The sequence below is a fragment of the Dermacentor variabilis genome, unplaced genomic scaffold (assembly GCF_050947875.1).
Source record: "Dermacentor variabilis isolate Ectoservices unplaced genomic scaffold, ASM5094787v1 scaffold_12, whole genome shotgun sequence".
NCBI lineage: Eukaryota > Metazoa > Arthropoda > Arachnida > Ixodida > Ixodidae > Dermacentor > Dermacentor variabilis.
Genome location: NW_027460280.1, coordinates 18,810,003 through 18,829,697, shown reverse-complemented (window position 1 = coordinate 18,829,697; position 19,695 = coordinate 18,810,003). Strand labels below are relative to the sequence as shown.

The window sequence follows — 19,695 nt, the reverse complement described above, 5'->3', positions numbered from 1 at the left end:
ACTAGGTGGTACGATGAAATTAGGAAACTTCTGCGTGCTAGTTGGAATCGGTTGGCACAGGACAGGGGTAATTGGAGATCGCAGGGAGAGGCCTTCGTCCTGCAATGGACATAAAATAGGCTGATGATGATGACTGTGCAGTCGAGTGCACATCTCCAGTCAACTATGTGATCAAGCCCGTTGAGCCCATTTCGGACATGCGCCGTCGTGGACAAGACATTGTCAACGTTGACCGCCTCGAGACCCACTATGACCCACTCATAGTGACAAGCTGTTGGGTCGCCAGGAGGCTCCCTTTTCGTTCCTGGGGGTAATTGTAGAGGAGGATGGGAACGATATGGTGGGTCATCCCCTCCAGCGCTTTCTAATGGGTCGGGCTCTTCAGTGCTTCTGCATGTGTATGCTACTCGTGCTGAAAGTTCGTGCCCTGCGCTAACGGTCGACCTCAAACGCCGGTGACTAATAAATGCCTTTGCACATAAAATAATCACTAGGGGGAACTCTGGTGCCAGTGGCTACGGGAGCTGCAAGCAGGGTGGTTCAGCCCCTGCTTGCAGCTGCTTGCAGGAATGACAGTGCATGGATTTATGGATTTGACTAAACTTCATCGTTCTATCTTCGAACAGCTTCGTGGCGTTGCAAACTCATCATCTTCAACAAAATACTGCTTTATAAATAATTAAATACACATTAAAATTGTCTGACTGCAGGATTTGAACACAGGACCTCTAGCGCAGAAGCTGGATACTGAAACTGTTAGGCCACGGGTGCATGCATAGACAGGTGGTGTAGAACACCCATAAGAATTTCTTCCGGGCAAGCCAGCCTGTTGGAATTCTTGGTGCATTTCAATTTGGACACCTAGACAACTGTAACCACTGCACTTAGCAGTGATCATGTGTGTTCACAGAGTCTTATTACCTTCTTCATTTAAGAAAGTATAGATTGCTTTAAAATTTGAACTAATCTGCCTGATGCCACAAGCATGAAGGTCAGACAAATCCATGTACTAACCATCATTCCCATCATGGCTGAATGATCGCAGTGCCAGAGTTCCTTCTAATAATTATTGTAGGAAACTCTCTACCTGCCGCCCCTTGCCATCCTGTCATTTCAACGATGGTCACATTCAGTTTTCAGAGGCATAATGTGCTCCTGTTCTTTCTGTTTTTTAAGTAAACAGCAGAACTCCCTTTGAAAATGTTCTCCCAACCCTTTTCTCCTCCGATATTGAACCTTTTTGAGAGTGGTGACTAGTGGTGTAGACAGAAATTTATTTCGGGGGGGGGGGGGGGGGGGGTGCGTTAACGACTACCACTCTTTCAGTCTCTCTCTCTCTCTCTCTCTCTCTCTCTCTCTCTCTCTCTCTCTCTCTCTCTACACATATATATATATATATATTGTTACGCCCACAAAAAGCGTTTTTTTGAAGCCGGGTAGAGTTAGATGCGATGGCCTTGATCAGCTAAGCGCCTGTCGATATTCGGCTAGCCAGCCCCTCGTCGTCTTCTTCGTTCACCACTCTTCGGTGCCCCCGCATACTGTTTGTTGAGGCGTGAACCCACTATCCACGTAAGAGCGTCACATTTCCCTCCGCGCAGACGATGCCCGCCGGGCAAGTCAAACAGGCTGTCGAGAAATAAAGGGCTTTAAACGGGTGACATGCGAAAGTTCAGTCTTTGTTGACCGTCGGCCATTTGATGTGAGACGTGCTATGCAGTAGGTTAATTTGCTGATACGCTCAGTAATAACATAGGGTCCATCATAGTGGGCCAGCAGTTTTTCACACAATCCACATTTCCTGGTTGGTTTCCAGAGCAACACTAAATCACCAGGGTCATATATCACGGTCGCAGCGTGCCTTTGAGCGGTCTTGTGAAACGAGTGCGTAAAGGAGCAAGTTGTCGGGCTTCTTCAGCAAGACAGACTGTCTCTGATATACAAAGATTATCGTGGCTGGAGAACGGGAAGATAGTGTCTAGTGTATAACGAGGCAGACGAGCGTAAAGAAGAAAGAAGGGGCCGTAGCTCAGAACTTCATGCTTTGAGGTGTTAAATGCGTACGTAATGAAAGGTAGCACGCTGTCCCAGTTCTTATGATCTGACGCGACATACATGGACAGCATGTTAGTAAGAGTTCTGTTCATGCGTTCCGTAAGGCCATTTGTTTGGGGATGATACGGCGTGGAATGTCGAAACCTTGAAGCACATAGACGAAGCATCTCTTCGACCACGTCTGCAGTGAACTGCCGCCCACGATCGCTGATGATGACTCTGAGAGCTCCATGTCGGAGAATAACAAAACGCAGCAGAAAAATACACATTTCGGTTGCAGTAGCCGATGGTATTGCAGCTGTCTCACAGTAGCGTGTCAAGTGATCGACACACACGATAATCCAGCGATTCCAGTCGGATGAACGCGGGAAAGGACCGAGGAGGTCAATGCCAACTTGCTCAAAGGGAGTGCTGGGGAGTGGCACTGGATGGAGTTGACCAGGAGGAGCACTCGTCGGATGCTTGTAACGTTGACACTCGCTGCAGCTGGACACATACTGGGCTGTCGTCTGGCGCATTTTAGGCCAGTAGAACCTTCCTTGAAGGCGGTAGAGAGTTCGCGCAGAACCCAAATGACCAGATGTTGGATCGTCATGCATAGCGTGCAAGACGGAGACACGGAGACCCTCCGGGACCACCAGAAGATATCGTGGGCCTGTAGCAGAATAGTTCTTTTTGTAAAGAACCCCATCACGAACGCAGAAACGAGTGGATGGTGCTGATTGCCTTGCAGTAATGAGCAGTGGTTCTAAAGTTCTGTCTTTTTGTTGCTCGACCTTGGAGGTATTTATATCATGAAATCCCGGCTCCAGTGATGCGATATAGCGGTCGAAGTTGTCCGCGTCGCAGTCCGTCGTTGGAAGCGGCATGTGCGAGAGGCAGTCAGCGTCGGCGTGTCGGCGGCCGCTTTTGTAAGAAACGGTAAAGTTATATTCCTGTAAACGAAGTGTCCAATGCGCAAGCTGGCCCGATGGATCACGGAGATTAACCAGCTAGCAGAGAGAATGATGGTCTGTCACCACAGTGAAGGGGCGCCCGTACAGGTACGACCGGAAGCGCTGTACTGCGAAAATAACTGCAAGACATTCTTGCTCTGTAACGGTGTAGTTACGCTTGGATTTACTTAAAGAGCGACTCGCATAGGTGACAACGTGTTCTTTGGTGTCGACGCGTTGAATAAGGACAGCGCCGATGCCAATACCGCTAGCGTCCGTATGAACTTCTGTGGGAGCCGCATGGTCGAAGTGTCGGAGAATGGGATGTGACGTCAGACGAGGCTTCAGCTCATGAAAACTAGCTTCACATTCAGGAGTCCATTCAAAGGCAACGCCCTTCTGGAGGAGGCATGTCAGCGGATATGCGATGTTGGCAAATCCACGAATAAACCGGCGGAAGTACGAGCAAAGCCCTAGGAAACTGCGTAGCTCTTTTACATGGCGAGGTTGCTTGAAGGCTTCCACCGTAGCAGCCTTCGCTGGATCAGGTCGTATACTGTCCTTATCCACTAGGTGTCCCAGAATGAGTGTTTGGCGCTCTCCAAAATGACACTTCTTCGAGTTGAGCACCAAACCCGCTTTGTCCAAGCAATCTGGCACAAGATCGAGACGTTCGTTGTGCTCACTGAATGTGCGCCCGAAAATTACTACATTGTCTAGATAGCACATGCATACTTCCCACTTCAAACCCCGCAGGATGTTGTCCATGAAGCGCTCGAAAGTTGCAGGCGCATTACAGAGCCCGAATGGCATCACATTAAATTCAAAAAGTCCATCTGGTGTTACAAATGCCGTTTTCTTCTTGTCTGCCTTGTGCATAGGAATCTGCCAGTACCCCGACCTCAAGTCAACAGACGAAAAGTAAGACGCTGATGAGAGGCAGTCGATAGCATCATCAATACGGGGAAGAGGATATACGTCCTTTTTAGTGATGGTGTTGAGGCGGCGGTAGTCAACACAAAATCGCCATGTACCATCTTTCTAACCAGAATCACTGGCGCTGCCCACGGACTACAGGATTCTTGGATTACATTCTTATTTAGCATTTCGTGGACTTGGTCATTGATCACCTTGCGTTCCGATGGTGAGACTCTGTATGGTTTCTGTCGCAACGGTTGGGCAGATCCTGTATCTATGCGATGGTGTATACGAGAAGGAGGAAACAATGGTGGCCCCTCTTGCTGGAAAAAGTCAAACAGTCTGGCATGTTTTAGCAGAATATTCGCCACTTTGTGACGTTGCTTAGCGCTGAGTGACTTGTTTACCATAGTCAGAAATGAGGAGTGCGCCGTAGGGCAGGCATTAACGAAATGGCGCTCATCCGCAGAATCAAGGGCCTCGTCGATCACCACATTAGCCTCTTGACAGCTGTAATTATCCCTGACCCCCCTCAAAACCACTGTAGAAATTGCAGCACTTACCTTTCTACTATACCCAAGTCCAGAGGGAAGCTAGATAGAATGGTAGAGAGAAGGGGGAGAGGAGGCAAAGAATGGGTAGAATCCACGCAGTCGTGAAACGAGTGATTAACAGCCTTGCCACTCTTCACTTGCAGTTCCAGTACGTGGGTGGGGATATGGAAAAGGTGACGTGAGAAGGCAAGGAAGCGCTACTACAGTAAACATGACAGCAGTTGTGGGGAAACTGGATAAACTGAAGAGAGAAGTGGTTCTTGAGGGGAAAAGGAAAGGTTGACGCTATCTTCTGCAGCCCTTGCGAGAGCACGGCTCAGCGCCACCGGGGTTGGGGGAGAGTGGGAGCAAAAGATAAACTTAAGTTCTAGATACATTGACATGACAACCCCCTCTTCCCCCATCGGACTTTCCCTTTCATCTTTGTCGCTCTTTCAGAGCCCACCTCCTGAAACTTTCTATTCCTTGCATGGGTAAGGGGGGAGTTTCGTAAAAAAATTTCGGGGGGGAGGGGGGGTTGACCCTCCAACACCCCCCCCCCTTGTCCTGGCTTCGCCAATGGTGGTGACCCTGAAGGCTCACTAGTAAAGCCACGTCTCTTTCCAGTCACAAGGTGGCTGAGGGAATCTTCTAGGTCACTTTTATAGATACCTTGATAAATGCAAGTGGTGGTGTCAACCTTGTGTAGAGTGTGGCACCCATCGAGCCGAGGCCTTCAGCACACACTGCCATATTTCATTGCAGAAACCTTATCATTTGTTCATGATTAGGCTCGCAGCTCAAGTCGATTTGGTCCAAGCAATCGGTATTGTTCTGACCTCGGAAATCCGCACTTTCATGTCAGAACCAACGAGTTAACGTAGCATACAAAGCACATTCACTGCCATACACATTTGCCATTCTACTACAGTAGAACTTTGCTCATATGTTTTGGAAGAAAGTGGAGAAACAGCGTACTAAATAGGAAAACATATAAACCAAAGCATTAAAAGAATAGGCAGACAACTTGGTTGACATCTACAGTCAATGTCCGATTTTTCGGACTCCCAAGGGGCCACCTGAAGGTCTGAAAAATTGGTCCGTCTGATGATATGAATGCATGCCTTTTACTGCCCCAAAGGGTTCAAATTGCCACAGACACGTTCGGGATAGCTATGAAGGCCTGCCGGTACACTTATTAGGTGCGTCGGTGCTCGTACTGTGACAGGAGACAGCGGGTGCACGCGTGGATAATTAAGGAATACAGACTGCGCCTCGTGACAATTGTCCCTTCCCACTCTTGGTATGCTTCGCCGCATAGCTGTATTGAGGCGAAGCAGACTTTCGGGAACCGGCATTGTGCAACATGTCGTGCTTTCCGAGTTTCGAAGCCATTGGCAAGGATTACAAAAGGCGGAATCGGCACTGTTGCTGACAGCGGCAAGGTAGCGGGGCTTCAGTGGTGGCTACGGCTTCCAACTGATCTGCATGCCAGAACACTGGTTCAAGGCGGCGAGATAATTAAAGTGGTGGTTAATGTGGCTTCAGTTAATGCCGTTTCGGACCTGTAGTCACTGCAAAAAGTCCAGAAAATCGGATAGTGAAAGGTTTCTGCGTCCGAAATTTCAGACTTGTAGATTTGCTCTACAGGGTACGACGTGGTGGCGCCGCAAAGGCGTCCGAATCATTGGGCATCTGCAAAATTGGGCATTGACTGTACATAATGCAAAACGTTGCGCGAATTGTTGCAGCACAAGATGCCGACGAGCATTGTCATTTTCACAACTTCGGCAAAGGTTACATTTGCGTTCCTTGAGTTCTCTTGCAGCTCTCTTGAGTGGGGCATTTTGGCGGCAAGTTTTGAAATGCCCACTCGGCGCAAATCTTTGCTACACAAGATGCCAATGTGTGGGGAGCTGGTGGCGCCCGAACGACCGTTGTCGTTCAATTGCAAGTTGTCATTTTCCTTTGCAAAGCCAAAACGAAATTGAGCTTGAGGGTGACGCCAGAATACAATGCGTACTATGCCGCCTGAGCGAAACATGACACTCACTTAGTGCTGTCTGCAGCAAGGATTGACGGCATATTTGATTTATTGCCAGTTAAAAGGGTGCAGTACATTTCCAATGTCGCTGCATTGCAGTTGAAGATGCTTATTGCAATAGGTTGGCGGCAATAGCTGCAAATGTGGCATGCGACAACGTAGAAGGAGATTTACTAGTTCCGGAATAGGAAACTGAGAGGGGCGGGCAAGTACTGTGGGAAAGCTGCTGTGGCAGGCAGCTACTGTTCCCGATCGCGCGCACGTCTTGCCTTTTCTTGTTTACATGTGATATAGCGGCAGGAAAACGTATTATACGATCACACTTTGGCGATGTATCGAACAGTGGGGCCGAAGGATCGTGTTTTCCCGGCATATATGAACCGATAAAAAAAAAGTGTAACTGTTTTTGGGTCATTTTATTGTGTCCTTGATTGCGAATGTTGGCACTGGGAAATCGTACGTAATGGGATTGTATCAATGAGGTTCTACTGCAAACTGTAAATTTCTTTGCCAGGACTCCTTTGTTTGCACAAAAACTTATCACGCCCTCTAGCTTGAAATTGTGGGAAGACGTCATGTTTAACTCCCTGATGTGGAGCAATGGTGGGACCACTAGTCTTAATACTGAGACCATGTTTGGCTAGGTAGGGGACCAGTATTGGACTTTTGATTATACCAAGGATTCAAAACTTTTACAGCGAAGCTGTGTGCCTCTACCCGCCAATGCATTTATCGTGTCCATGGATAAAAACTCAACCAACCACAGAGGGGAGCTGCACTCCACATGCACCGCTGGGTTCCTTGCAGCACCACCAGATGGCGCTTGCCTCTGTGCATCCGTGGCAATGGCGGCGCCAGCTGTGCAGGGGACAGAAATAAAAAGTAAAAGAAAGGTCGCCTTCACTCATAGCGTTTGCTGCAAGCATTTCCTGCTAAAGATTACAGTTGCATAAGCTGCAGTTACCGGGAAGCAGCAACTGCAGCATATGAAGCAAGGAGTAACTACACTTTCATATGTAAAAGAAGAACGTGCCTAGCAACTGATTTCATTTGTGTTCTGATAGCACTATGGAAAGGCCATGCATAGTTAGGACTACCAAAGAGCAGCGTGAACACATTGAGCAGCGACAGGAACAGCAATGTCAATATACACAACTGTGTCATGCTCAGGCTTGGTAAGAACCCAGTTCAAGGCTACATCACAGTGGTCTGTCAGATCAGATAATACCACAGCTTAGCTGGCCAACCACCTTCACAGCGTAGATTGAAGCCCATTTTTTGATCACGCATCATGTTAATAATTATTTTGTCCATTGACTTGCTGCTGTTGTCAACTGCATATGCGCATTGAAACCTCATCTGGCAACAGCCTTTTGCTTCTGTTTCCTCTTTGTTTTGGTGGAAATGAACTTGAAGCAGTAGATTATGCAGCTGCTGTTTGGCTTTGTTTTGCTTTACAGCCTGTGCTTGCAAGCAGCATTTTTATGTGGAAGTAGACTAGCGAAAAAGCTAACAATAAATTTTTTAATTGTGACATACCAAACTTTCTCCAAACGAATCCTAAGAAATTTTGGAAGGTTGTTTCTCCTACACCCGGGAAGGAGTTACCACATCTTTGAAAATGGTGTCAGGCTCGATACCGCTGAACTGTCCAAGATGTTTAATAAATTCTTTTGTAGTGTTTTTTGAAAAAGAAGATGAGTTGGATTTTAGGATCGCCTCACGACAAATGCAAACATGTATGCCAGCTATTTTTATTTACACAGACAGTGTTGCTAATGCAATAGACAGATTACCATCTGTAAAGCAGACAGACAATTGGCCATCTGTCAGAACGCCTGTTTACTTCTGCCTCTTCTCGTCTAGTGCCCGCCGTGTGAGCACCCTAGCCTGAGTGTGTCTCTTTCTCCTCATTACATTTGGCCACAATGCTGAAGATAGACAGTTGTGAGGGCATGCTGTTGGTGGAAGCACGTTGCACACAAGACGTGGTAATGGAAGTAGTTGTCTTTATGACCTTCCAGTGTGCAACCTCTTCTCTGGGTGTCGGCACTGACTGTTAAGCTCTGGTCGCAGCTCTCGCCGATGGTTATCTTGTCCCAGTTGAAAAAACGGGGCAGGTGATCTCGGACACTGAACCGTCGTCTGTCTCACAAGGTGGGGTCGATCTCACTGGCTGTGGTTGGTTGAAGTGCAAAGGTGCTCGAACCAGTTGGTCTTGACAAAGCGTCAGGCGCAGCCAGACTGTCCTCTTCTTCTAGAAGGTGTACCATCAGCAGGAGATATTCTGGCCTGTGATGTGCATTGTGAAAGGCGGTGTTGCGAGCTTTTCAAAGCTCGAAGCAGGGGACAACTGTGTCTGCACTGAAACCGATGGTCTCTTGCATTCCTAGTCTCTTGTGCATCTCTTGTAGTTTCTTGGCAGTGAATTCGACTGATTACTGCTGCAAAGTCGGGAGGTGTGGTACTGACAGGGTCACAAGTATTTTAGGTCCAGGTTCCGTGGACAGATTGGCGGGGCCCTGGAGTGGTAGTGCTCCATCATTGGAGCTCGATGAAATACTAGGTGATGGTTTATCCTTACCCACGGCACCGGAAGATGATGACGGGCCTGCGATACCCAGCGAGAAAGTTTGCTGATGCTCCTCAATTTGAACGTTGTTTTCGGCAGCTATCGTTGTGAGCTGAGCCTCAAGTATGCGACCAAAGGCCTCCCTGCAGGAGGCACCCAGGATGGCGTGGTCCCACAAAGGCTGTGCTTAAGGTTGCATTTTCGCCGGCTGTGCCATTGTAAAGCAGACAGACAATTGGCTGGCCGCCAAAACGCCTGTTTACTTCTGCCTCTTATTTTCTAGCGTCCGCTGTGCGAGCACCCTAGCCTCAGGGCATCTCTTTCTCCTGATTACACATCATATTCTAGCCCAGGTCCCGATTGTATAACCACCAAAATATTGAAAACTATGAAGTCGTATCCAGCGTTAATACTCTCACTTATTTTTCAGCAATCCGTCTACACTAGTGAAATACCTGAGGACTGGAAATTAGCATACGTAATCCCCATATTTAAGAAGGGTGACGAATCAACTAACCAATTACCGACCCATATCATTAACATCTATCATCTGTAAGCCCTTTGAACATATCACAGGTTATGAATTACGTTACCAATAATAACATTGTCTTTACTAGCACGACTCTTTGAACTAACAACAGATATTCATCGCAACCTACATAAACTTAACAAACTGACACAATTTTTGTAGATTTTTCAAAGCTGTTTGATTGTGTACCACATAAGATTATTTACAAAATAAAACAAATGATGTAGATATTGAGGAGCAATGGTATTACTCAACACTTTTATTCCAGAAGCACGAGCTAGCACACCGACAGTGAAGATTCGAAGCGATGGTGATGGTTATGTACAGATGAAGAAGATGACGTCCATAATAGAAATGCTCACTCTAATTGGCCCCATAGACGGAAGTGGCCAGCCTGGCCGCAGACTAAGCTAGCGTAGAGCGCAGATGGAATAGCTTGAGGAGGGAAACGTGCACAATTTCTGTCCCGCGACACCGTCGGTCAGTAGGTGTGTCAAAATATGCCCAAGATGCTCTTTGAAAGAAGACAAATCACGGAAGTACTGCTCATGATCCTTAACCCATGTCTTGGCGACCTCAGTGACGAAGAAGGAAACATTCCGTAATTTAGAAGCATCGTCCCAGTGTTTAAAGAAAGCTTACTCAATCGTAATTATCATCGCCAGGCAGGCCAGCGAACACCTCAGGATCGCACTGAAGGCTGCTTGCAGACCAGGAGGGTAGGGTGGCTGGCACTTGAGCGGGGCTACTGGACGCTGCTGGCTCGTCTTGGGACATGTGGGTGGGAACTTGGCGTAAGTGGCGACCCAAACGCAGCACCAGGAGAGGAATGTGGAGAGGTCAAAGGGATCCTAAAGCACTTCCACCACTTGAGGAGCAACGGTATTACTCGACGCTTTTATTCCAAAAGCACAAGCTAGCACACCGACAATGAAGATGCAAAGCTATGGTGATGGTTATGTACAGATGAGGATGATAACGCCCATAATATAAATGCTTACAATACAAATATTATTCAGTGGGTTGAACAATAGATGTCAAGCGGTTACTATACGTCACAATCAGTCCTCTTTTCAATCCACCACATCTGCTGTTCCCCAGGCACCGTCGTGGGGCCCACATTCTTTATAATTTATAGTAGTGACATTTGCATCGACTTGAATTCAACTAGACTTTTCGCAGATAATTGTCATTTATCTGCCTATAGTTAATCCTCGTGACCACCTAACATGGCAAAATGACCTGGACACACTAAATAATTGGTGCCCTCAGTGGTAAATGGAAATTGATACAAAACCAAACCCATGAGGTTTATCACAAGAAGTGATGTATTTTCTTATGCATATGCCATAGGTTCTGAGCCTATAGAGGCAGTCTTTTCTTTTAAATATTGTCACGTGGTAGTGACTGGGATGAACACAGTAGCAGAACTGTAAATGGCGAAATTAAATATTTATTGGGCAAACTTGTGGCCTCAAAAGCAAGTTACACTTAAAGCGCAACGAAAGCGGCGAACAGAGTCGGCGATCGTCGGAAATCTGATCAGTGCGTCAAGCGCATTGGCTTTTATACATCAGTCGCTGAATGTTCCAGAGTAATCGCTGGGACCCGCGTGTCTTCCACAAAGTTCTACACCATTCGTGTCGCGCAATGAAATCAGATTACACAAGGTATGGGGACAACAGACAGTGGATAGAACCATCGATAATGTTCTAGAATCTTCCGATGCATGCAGGCGCTCCTGCACTGTGCAATAACATTTGTGAAACATGGCCACCCGATAAAGATAAACAGGTACACGTGTCAATATCTTGGAGTTAATTTAACTACAAACCTTTCAAGGAGCATGTGTATTGACAATATCATTAGTATCGCCTGTCGAACTTTTGGATTCATTCATCATTCCTTGTCTCGCACTAACAAAGACACAAAACTTCTTGCATATGCTTCTATTATCTTCTCTAAAATGGAATATGCTTCATTTATATGGAGCCTTCATCAATTGTACTTCATCACTAAATTGAAAGTGTTGCAAAATAAAGCAGCTCGTTTTATTTCAGGACACTACTCCACATATGCAAGCATTTCAAGAATTAAACAATGTCTCGATCTAGACACATTAGAAAGCAGACAAAAGACAGCCCTGCTCACTTTCTTCCACAAAAATATCACCCTAACAACTACACAAGAACAATAATTAAACCTGTGCTACACATTTTTACATCTATTGACCATGATTTTAAAGTTCAACCTCCATTTGCATGCGCCAACCTCATGAGATTTTCTTTTTTAACTCTTGCTAATAATGAGTGGAACAGCCTTCCACATGGTACTGCCTGTATTACAAACACTGAACAGTTTTTACAAATGCTAAGTAATGTCAGTTCAAATAAGTAAATATAAACATGTATAAACTGCCTTCATTGGTGAATTTCAGGCTGTTGTAGTGTATATTATGGAGCACTGGCATGTAATTTGCATGTTTGCATTCTAATTATCGATAAGATTTCTTGTTTGTATTTTCTAAGCTCTTACATTGCATGTATATAATATGCTTGTTATATTTACTGTCTTGTCACAGGGTACAGGGTAGTTATTTTTAAGTTTTATGGAATTTCAAGAAATAGCCTGTTGCAGATAACATAATTCTAGTGCTTGAGCTGGATTATTCAGAGAGGCGGACATAACATGCATGTGAAATTGAAATGGATATTCAACTGATTAACAAAAAGCATCTAATTATCTTTTGATTAAGTACTTTACGGCACACATTGCAAGTTACGAATTATAACCAGTAAGTTTGCAAGGCGTATCCACTTGGAATGAATTTCCAGAATGACACCAGTTTGGAGATATACGCCATCAAACTTGCCGTAAAAATGCATTTTGTTCCACTTACTTGTTTAACAAAACACTCTTTTATGCATTGAAGCGGAAAATTAACTGGAACGCTCATGTATTTCATTCCACATTTTGGGAAGTATCTCGAAACTGGCGCCATTTTCGAAATTAATTTCAAGTGGGTATGTCTTGCAAGCTCACTGGCTACAATTCATAAATTGCAGTATGTGTGTAAAGTAATTAAGAAATTCATTATTGTGTTTTTGTTAATTACTTCAATATATGTTTTTCCAGCGTTTTTCTAATGGATTGTTCTGATTTTTGAAAGAATTTTGAAGCCTGACTCTCGTTGCAGCTTCAAGCTACCATCCGTGAACATAGGGATAATGGATATGCTGGTGGAATTTTCATGCACTACAACATCATCAAGGTCTGCTATGCTTTACTTTGTTCTTTCGTTTAAGTGCATTTTTCTGTTAATGCGGTGTTGTGAAATATCACTTCTAGGTATATGATGTTGTGGAATACTATCACTTTTAGGTGATGGTGCAGCTAGGAAACACAATATATAGAAGAAACGTCTTTTGTGCAGTTTCTACTTTCGAAGAGTACCTATATTGCCATGACAACTAATTTTATAGTATGGGGTTCTTTAAACTTCACAAGGCTCCCTGCTGCGGGGGGGTCCAGTGGCCATGGCATTGCGCTGCTGCACATTCAATCGTGGTGGCCGCATTTCAGTGGAGGTTAAATGCAAAATGTGCTCGAATTTAGCGGCGTGTCTCCCACTGCAGTGTGCCTCGTAATCAGTGGCAACAGGCTGAATATTTTACCGTCTTGATTATAATATAGTTCCAAACATTTTAAAGGTCAGGTTACTCTATTGAAGTTCATTAGAAAATAAACTAAGCTGTGTTCAGTGTGCAAATTAGCAGGTTGCACAAAATGCACCAATGTGTCTCGTGTCACATACATAAAGTGATGTGCAGTTGCATTATGTGAGCTTGTTTCTTTATGCAATGTGGAGCACTTGTGATGTTTTCTCATTGTTATTGCTCGTAGTGCAGTGATGGCAACAGAATTTGTCATGCTTTGTTAGTGGTTTTTGGAGAACATTGACACATGTCAAAGAGAGGATCATAGTCAAACACATTTATAGCAAAGTGCTTGAGGGCCTCCGATATCATTCATTATACAGGTCACACCTTTGTAAAGGCTGCGCACCGCAAAGCTCGCAGTAGAATTGGGTCCGAATTATTATTTTGTTACACAGGCCATTTCATTGTAGAGGTGTTCTTCGTAAAGGCGCTCAACTGTACCTCTTGCAACAGAATGCAACTTTCATCAGAAAAGTTCAATCAGTCAATCAATCAATCAAAATGGGACTTTATAGTCAGACAGGATAAATATTTACCGAAATATTTGTACATATAATTAGCCTATATGGCTATATCAGTACAATCTGTTGCACATGCTTATGTAAGCCAGGATAATGAGCAAATGTGTAATATTTCGATTATTCATGTGTGTGCATAAATATCATAACAGCCTAACTTAAGCAACATAACTGAAATATAGAAAATTTTTCTACTTCAATTGCCTACAGGACATGAAGGTGTTGTAGCTCATCAGGAATGTGAGGGCCACAAGTATTGGGCAAGAAACCAGACCTTGCTGGGCTTATGGTTGCAAATCTCTGGCATACGCTGTAAAGACACTGTACATAATACCTCTAATATTGAGAACATCTCTACAATATCTCAATCAGCACAAGAAATCACTCGCCAACAGGCAGGAAACGAAACTTGCCCTCAAACAGCCGATGACAGTCTGAGCTGGTGTCGTGCGTCACCTGAACGACGCTCCCAGCATCTAACATCATACTCCCTACTGCTGGTAGCATCTGAGGATGCAGCTGGATTGCGAGACCATTGTCGTTCTCGCGAGGGGCGCAGCTACCACTGGAGGGCCATCTTTGCAATCACTGTATGCACACCTCTTTGCACTCATTAAAAATTGCCTATGGGCCTACAAATTAAAAATTACCTACAAATAAATACTCGGAAAAAGAAGTACAATCCTCAGATAGCACAGCAAGTCTTCAAGGGTGCTGGGAGCCTTGAAATGTGGTACAGTGCTTGTAGATAGGTCGACCGTGACCCACGTTTTGTTGCTGTGAAGAAGTAATTAAAAGAGTAAACAGTTTTACATGGAGTGATCCAAGGCTTCTTGAGTGCGCTAGAAATAGCGTCAGCAGCACTGCACCCAGCCAGCACTCTTTGGATGCTTGAGGCAGGCAGCCAGTCCCAGAAGAATGGCCACCTGCCCCAAAAGGATTCTGTCGCAGTATTTGAGAAAGTAAAACTAAACCAACACTCACCAAGACAAGCCAGAACATAGGAGTCAGCCTCATGTGTGGCGTCGAAATGCATTTTTTGCTTCTGGTTGACACAGACTTTGTGTGTTATGTACCATCTATTAAAGAAACGCCTCTTTTACATGTCACTTATAACTCATAGTGCACAACACCTTTGTCGCTACACATTGATTGCACTGTCATACATATTCCTTGCTGTTGAGCATGCAGAACTAAGATGCATTGTGTGCACAAGCGGCAGATATCTCCAATACCTAAAGCTTTATTTTGTGATCACACCGAGTTCTTTGTTTTTTTGTCTCTACCAGATTCAAAAAGTGCGCAACCGGAAACTCCTGGAACGCTACTGCCATCGGAGGAAAGAAGTTGCTGAGGAAAACCACAACCAGTCCAATGAGCGCATGCTCTTTCATGGCTCACCCTTCATCAATGCAATTGTTCAGAAGGGGTTTGATGAACGCCATGCCTACATTGGGGGCATGTTTGGAGCTGGTCAGTTCCTTTTCGCCATCTTTCTCACTCTGTGATTTTATTGCAATGGCAATTATATGGATACTTGAGACACATTTGGCCCATTGCTGCTCTGCTGTCCTGGGAATGCAAGTGCATGTGCCCAGTCTTGGAGGTTATGTTATCTACTTAGGGTAAGGGCAAGCTAAGCAAGCTGGTGCATTGTGTCACATGATCTGCTGAGTTTTGGAGGCAGTTTAAGTGGTAAAGAGAGCGGCTGCACTCTGCTACTGCTGGTACTCATCATGCCAGCTTTGTGTCCGCGACTGCTGGCAGCCATTGAGTGAAATCTCATGTGGCTCTTTTGGCACATGACAGTGCGCATGCTTACTGCAATTTATATTGTCCATAAAACTATGACCATTACTATATTCTTATACCATTTATCGCTATTAATACTTTGCACCTTGTGAAGAACTCAAGCTTTTTGTTTTACAAGGAAGTCAGCAACATTTTATTCGCTGTACGTTATTACCTCATTTGCAAGTTGATAAGCTTCTCAGTAATTTAATTTTCTGTTTACCTAAGTGCAGTTAATAGCACTTTTGTGCACTTTCCAGTACCACGATGTGGTTTGGTGTGTTGAATGTGCCAGCAAATAGAGCGCCATGTTGGCCCCTGCATAGCAACAGCCTGATAATGAATGGGATGAAACTGACAAAAATCAATTGGTACAGTTAAACACCGATATAACGCAATTCTCGATATAACACTGTATATTTAACTTATTATAACTTCTTGTCTATAGAAGACCATGTATTTCGAACCTCAACCCTAGCAAAAATTCTAATACAAAAACTAAAAGCGTATGAGGTTATTGACACTAATACAATCTATTATGTCTGTTAGTGTATTAGTCTAATGGATCTATCGGTGTATTGGTATACTAGTCTGATAGGTCTCTTGGTGTATTAGCCTAATAGGTCTATCGGCATATTAGTCTAATAGGCCTATTATTGTCTTAGTCTAATAGGTCTATTGGTCTGAAAGGTAAGGTTGTAATGCACCAGATACAGAACGAGAAACAGGCATAATAGCTAGAAGCATTTATTAGCACATCATGTATTTTTACAGATTTCTCTTTCAATATCTTCACCATGTCAGCAATCTTGATTGCCAGAGCTTTTACTCCACCACTTCGACCAGAAAACGTCCTTTTGAGGAGGAGGTTAAAAAAAACCTGGGCAGAAACATACAAACACAGACACATTTAAAAGCAGCGGTGCTAGTTCTACCACTAAATGTTTAAGCTGGCAATATTTGCTTCTAAATAGGAATAATATGTCCCCTCAATTTCCGAACTAATTTTAGGACAAAGTGTGATATGCTTAGCTTGACATGTTTATCATAATGTAAAATGACATCACCTGACATGACAGAAAAATTAAACAGCACATAAAATGAACATAAGATGTTCTGTGTGTTACATCAAAACGGTAGGACAGAACAACTCTAGACAAATCTTGCACAGCATTGTCGGAAACATGCATGTCATTGCTGCTATGCGCACAACAATCGGCCCAATGACGCTTTACTGAAGTACATCCACCGTTGGGATAAAAAGAAAGAAACAACTTTATACTACATATTATAGAAGCATAAATAAGTAGAATAATTACCTCCAAATCGTAGAATTGGTGCCGGGGAAAACACATTACATTGATGCACGCTGATAGATCCACAAAGCCATGAAGCACAGGGCTAAAAACAGTTGCCTTCCGTTGTTTTGAAGTTGCACAACATCCATAGATGAAACTATCCAAATATACGACTGCACGAATAAGATTGCGCAGGCGCCAACACCTTGGGTTCCTTAAAAACACATCGTTCATTCACTAAAAATCACGCATGCCTCGCCTTGACATAGCTACAGTACACTGCAACATGGCAGCTGCCAATGCACACGTTCTGTGCGCAACTATGGCTGGCTACGGTTGCAGTGTTGCGATCTTCCCGCCCGCCGTGTTCCCTTCTCTGCGATACTGCTCCTTGGTGTCAATAAATATTACGGCCTTTTATATGCAGTATTAAGTTACCAATTTAGGTTACAAGTTTAACAATACTTTGTGCACATCTCTACAGAAAATACGGGACTAACGAAACTTCACTGGCAAACAAATATGGTTGCTGCGATTGCACCATTGTTCATAAACTCACCGAGCACCGCGACTCTGCCTTGCAGATTACGGCTGGTTGTTCGTTGTGTTTTTTCTTTTTTTCGTGGCGAAGTATTTGCTGGTGCTGTAAACACTAGCAGTTTCCTCACGACTCATCGCGACAAGGCTGAACAGAGGCCTAGTTTGAGACGTCACCAGTGAAGCAAAAGTGGCAAGACCATATAGGCGCGCGTCGAATGGGGCCAGTTTCATTAGCTTAGTGTGATGAAACTAATACAAACGTGCGAATGCAGTGTGCTGCACGTTTTGTACAGCAAAATTCTTAATAATTCAGCAAATAATTAGACATCTCTCTGCAAACAGTCCCCAGTACAGTCTAATTTTTCATAAATTTTCGCCCGTGCATTTAACAAGCAGCAAACAATGGAAACAGAATTCAACTATGCATGCTGCATAACAGACCAGCAACAATCTGTATAAATTCAATAGGACGTATTAGTCTAATAACGAAACTAGCAGACATGCTACACTGTTTAAGAATCATACGTCTAGTACATATGGCCTATTGGTCTTATAGATCAATCAGTACAACTAATAGAAATTTATATTCGTTCAATACAAAACTTATACAACTAATTCAAAACTGTATTAGACAAATACAAACTTCTATTAGAACTTTTGCTAGGGAATATACTCTACTTTCATTAATTCGGCCCTGACAGGACTGACGAAATTGATTGATTTATCCGGCGGGTCGACTTAAACAACTCCAAAACACTGCTGATTCATTTCGTAGAATTTGCCCAATTTCAAAATGCCCTCTAATCAAACTCGTGCTCACTTTCTGTGCGTCCAATGTAGAAAACTAACATAGAAATAACATCAAAGCTCCTAAACAAAAGTAGAAATCAGACACACACCCTTTTTTTTTTTTTTTTAGCAAGAAAAATAGGCAAAGGTAAAGCCACGCTTACATTTGGGGATGTCGCCTACACATGCACAGACAGTTCAGCATGGCTCGTACGCGGTTTAAATGTGGAATGATCTTGATGAATCGTTATCGCACGCTCAGGCTGCCCCGCGTGAATGCGCTTTGCTACACAGCTACGACGAGGTACAATCAACTGTCAGTGAAGCAGATTTAGCATATTTACTTGATTCTAACGCGCCCTCAATTGTAACGTGCACCAGTTTGCCGTGACCTAAAAAAAGAAAAGTCATTTACAGTACCACGCACCTCATTCTTTCATACAGAAATACAACTTTCTCTCATTTGCAAAAGCGAAGACTTACTCCCAGTATGCTAAAGTTGCGATAAATAGAAAAAGTCGCAGTTTCGCACGAAAAACGAAGGATTGATTGCGATAGCAAATTAGTAGAAAGCTATGCGAAAAGTAAGGTTAATAGTTTTATCCGCCATATAAACTTTGAAACATTGGCTTACTAACTAAATTAACAAGCATGGCTTCACACGGGTACAAGCAAACATGAACACGTCTCACTCAATCACCGCAGAAACTCTTTATCAAAACGCTGGAGGAAGTGTGGTAGCAGGAGCAAGCGAATTGACCTTTGTGCGGCCTCTCGCTTCAATGCGAACTAAGCGACGAGAGCACGGCACGGTGTGCCTAGATGTCTAGACTTTCTCCATGGCAGATCGCTTTCAACATGGGGGCCACACGGCCGCTCCATACGCAGCAGCTACCGGAGTAGAAAGCCTCTCCTGTTTGCGCCAGTCCTGCATGCAAGTTTCGGAAACTCCGAACACCCATGATGCGGCCCAATTTCTGCCATCTCCGCACATCAGATCACTTTCTTTTTAATTGCGGCACCGTGTGTCTTCGCAGTCGGCACCTCCATGCTGATAGAGCAAATGCAGAAAACGGGAAGACAGACGATGTACTACTACACAGCGCATGGAGGAAGCTACGGCAGCTAGGCTCGAAGTGTGTACGAGGCGGCTATTTTGAAATGCCGATGGCGATATGGTAACACAGACTTAGGGTCGTACTCGATTCTAATGCGCACGCAATTTTTGGACCCGTTTTATCGGGAAAAAAAGTGCGTGTTAGATTCGAGTAAGACGGTGTGTTATGTGAGAAAGTGATCTTTCTTTCCTTTTTATGCTGATGTAACAGCTCTATAAATATAACAATTACTTTTGTAGATATTGATGCATTCTGAAACATTGTCAATAACAAAGTGGCATCTGCCAAAGCATCTATGAATCACACATCCCTTGTATATGCAAACTGCCTTTCCTC

General features: G+C 44.3%; 1 protein-coding gene across 2 annotated transcripts in view; it reads left to right on the top strand.

The window, feature by feature from the left end:
• The window catches only part of Tnks (tankyrase), a 332,402-nt gene that overhangs the window by 256,462 nt on the left and 56,245 nt on the right, over positions 1–19,695 (top strand). The window contains exons 23-24 of one of the 2 annotated variants that reach the window (XM_075676418.1): positions 12,783–12,857; positions 15,113–15,296. In XM_075676418.1, coding sequence (XP_075532533.1) covers positions 12,783–12,857; positions 15,113–15,296 — 259 coding nt within the window. Of the gene's footprint in view, positions 1–7,183; positions 7,368–12,782; positions 12,858–15,112; positions 15,297–19,695 lie in introns of those variants that run through there. The other variant, XM_075676419.1, reaches the window with a different exon arrangement.